Here is a 2902-nt window from a genome sequence, read left to right on the forward strand (position 1 = left end):
CCCCCCCATCCCCATCCTGCTCTTCTCTCTTCGTTTTTTTCATTTTGTCTGATCTTTGGGGAGCTTGCTTTCTAATTTCAGATGTTATTGCTCAGCCCCCGACAGCAGCCCTAGGAGGAGTTTGAGTCGTGACTGACACCGTACCGTGACGTCAAAACGTTCCCTCAGTTCGGCATCTTTCTGCGCTCATCCCAATGTCATGACATGACTCAATATGATGTCACAAGTGAAATATTGGTCGCAATGATATCAGAATGAGTACAAAGAGATGCCAAAACGGGGGACCATTTTGACGTCACGGCTCAAATTCCTCCTTGGGCAGACCCGGGAGGACTAAGAGCGGGGTGGTTTATTCCTCTCTTCCCAGACGCCCAGGTACAAATCGGCAGCTAGACGAACGAACAGCAGACAGTGCTTGAGATGGGGGAATGGGGAATCCGCACGGCGGGGAGGAAGGAAACTAATCATAAGATGCAGGTAAGATTTATTTTCCAGATTCCAGTTTCCAAACTTTAGGAATAACATTTTAAAACAAACTGTGACGACGTTCGAAATTAAGGCAACGTCTTGAACGGCGGCACAGGACATGCAAGCCTGCCCGTGGTGCGGGCGTATTGGAGCACTTTACTCGAGGACGGAGGGTCGGCACGCGTCGCAAACCACCTCGACGGACCGAGGCAGGAGGCCGCGGAGGTCCTGCAGCTGCATCAGGCAGCCAGCGACGTCCGTGCAAGGGATATTATGGGGACGTCGTAGGACGAGCCGCCGGAGGTGGAGCAGGTCGCAGGCAGCCAGGTTCCGACCAAGGTCGGGGAAGTAGTACCTAGCTTGATAACCGCCGTCGTCGCGATTGACGGTGCAGAACAAGCGCAGCTCCAGCAGTGAAGAGGCATGCGCGCGAATCAGAGAGAGCATGGTGGGCTTGTGGTCGATGTCGGAGATGACGCCGAGCCAACGAAGTTTTCTGTACTGTGAAGGGGTGAACGTGATATTGGGACCTGAGTAATTATTAACTGTGAGACTCTGCAGAGCGGGCATGCGCATCATACAGTACAGCTGTTGCGCGCTCGGTCGATTTATCATGAGCTCTTCCAGCTGCAACGGCAGGTCTGGGTAGTCGTCTCGGTCCCTCACGCAATCGATGTTCAGTCTTTTGAGCGAAGACATTTTCTGCACCTCCTCCAAGACCTTCGGCTCAACCTTGTCCGAGAACTTGAGCTCCTGGATGTGCAACGGGTGCGACGCTATAATACGCAGCAGCCTGTCCGACCCCTCGCCCCTTAAGCCGTCTATGACGCGTATGTATTCCAAGCGCCGTTTGTTTCGCAGTATTTCGTTCACTTTCAAATCGCCTTCGGAGAGATCATTGCGTTTTATGGAAAGAGCGGCTAGCGTTGGAGGCCCCACGTATGTGTCTGGTGAAGAGGAAACAGCGACGTCGTCAACCTGGAGGTAGAGAAAGTAAAATAAGCACCACGCACTGCAACATCAACATGATCAGCACGCCTTATGGCGGGTTTACGATGGAGTTGGTGATTTCGGAACACAACGAGATTTTAACGGAACAGAACAAATTTTTCGGGTACGGAACGAAAGGGTGTTTACGATGTTTCAGTAACGGAACAGAACGAAAGTGCGTTCCGTGCAGCAGGGACGCTTCCTCATTGGCTGACCCTTCGTTCTGTTCCCGCTCCTTCCCATCAAAATGGGAACCCGTCGTTCTGTTCCGGCCAAAGATTTCGTTCCGTTCCGGCAAAACGGCAACATAAACACGCCCATAAGGAACAAGCAAACGAGATTCGTTCCGTTCCGCACAAATTTCGTTCTGTTCCGAAAAAGCTCCATCGTAAACCCGGCATTATTCGCCGATGCTCGAGTTAGTCTCAGTGAACACAGTCAAGCCTCCTCCTCCTCCTCTTCCCCCATTTGATTTGCGTAATCTGATTGCCTGGACAGCTTAGAGCTGGCTTCGGTTTCCATTTACATTCGACCGATCAGTTAACTCTGAACGAATGACGGGGAATCGCTTTAGGTTTCATCGGCTTCGCCGAAAATAAATTTACCTGCACTAGTAGGCCGTCCTCTCGCAGCTGTAACAGCAGGGGGCGCAAGGTGTCTCCAAATCCGCCCAGCTGCACATCAGCCTTCCAGGTAGATCCATCCTGCTCCTCCGAGACGACGCTCCACTTGTTGTTGAGCAGTCGGTGGCTCTCTTCCAGCTGCACGGCCAGCTGCAGCTGCTCCTGTGAGGTGCCCTCATCGTCTGCCGCACCCCGCTGCACCTGCTCCAGGGCCTCCTCCAGCTGCCGGAGCTGGGCGACGGACGCGTCCAGCTGGCGGTTGAGTGCCTCCATGGCCTTGGGGACCGCCAGCAGCAGCGCCTCCACCACCTTCCTGCCCGCGTCCACGCCCCGCTGCAGCCGCTGCTGGTCGCTGTCCTCTCTTCTAGGCTTCTTGCGGGGTGGGGCTCCGTCGTTCTCAATCAGTCGAATCGCTAGGATGGTGTCCGGAAGGTCATCAAGGTCACCGGGCAGGTCCTGTAAGGAAACAAAGATGTTCTAGTCAGTGACAATATAGTGGTTTATGCACAATGAAAACAAATATAAACTGTTTTGCAAGGCATATTAAAGCATATCATAATTATGTGCTTTTCAACCCATGATTTCAACAGTACGAGAATATACATCAATTAGCTCCTTATTGTCCAGAATATTAGTTTCAGTTTACCCTCTGTCACACCCTTGTCATTAGTGTGAACTTTTTCACACACATATCACCACCTCTAGTTAAGAAATTTAAGTTACCTGAACTTTTTTCTACACATTTATGAGTGAATACCGTTGAATACTTATTTAGCCATTTTCTGGGCCTGGTATACTGTTATGTCATAATAAAAATTATA

The 2902-nt window shown here is 51.4% G+C and overlaps 1 protein-coding gene across 1 annotated transcript; it reads right to left on the minus strand.

Annotated features, from left to right (window-relative positions):
- Nucleotides 1-467: 467 nt before the first annotated feature.
- LOC113213925 (uncharacterized) lies at nt 468-2639 on the minus strand. The gene is made up of 2 exons (XM_026433150.2): nt 2064-2639; nt 468-1446 (listed from the first exon to the last, which is right to left on the minus strand). The coding sequence occupies exons 1-2, from the start codon at nt 2352-2354 to the stop codon at nt 625-627; spliced, it is 1113 nt and encodes a 370-aa protein (XP_026288935.1). The 5' UTR covers nt 2355-2639; the 3' UTR covers nt 468-624.
- Between the last annotated feature and the right edge of the window lie 263 nt (nt 2640-2902).

Source organism: Frankliniella occidentalis, unplaced genomic scaffold (assembly GCF_000697945.3).
Source record: "Frankliniella occidentalis isolate FOCC.00 unplaced genomic scaffold, Focc_3.1 Scaffold2881, whole genome shotgun sequence".
Lineage (NCBI taxonomy): Eukaryota > Metazoa > Arthropoda > Insecta > Thysanoptera > Thripidae > Frankliniella > Frankliniella occidentalis.

Bases quoted from the DNA above. Each gene is read 5' to 3' on its own strand.
- LOC113213925 (XM_026433150.2), bottom strand. From the start codon at position 2,354: ATGGAGGCACTCAACCGCCAGCTGGACGCGTCCGTCGCCCAGCTCCGG. The intron at 1,447-2,063 runs GTAAATTTATTT...CTCTACCTCCAG, and splicing joins AGGACGGCCTACTAGTGCAG to GTTGACGACGTCGCTGTTTC.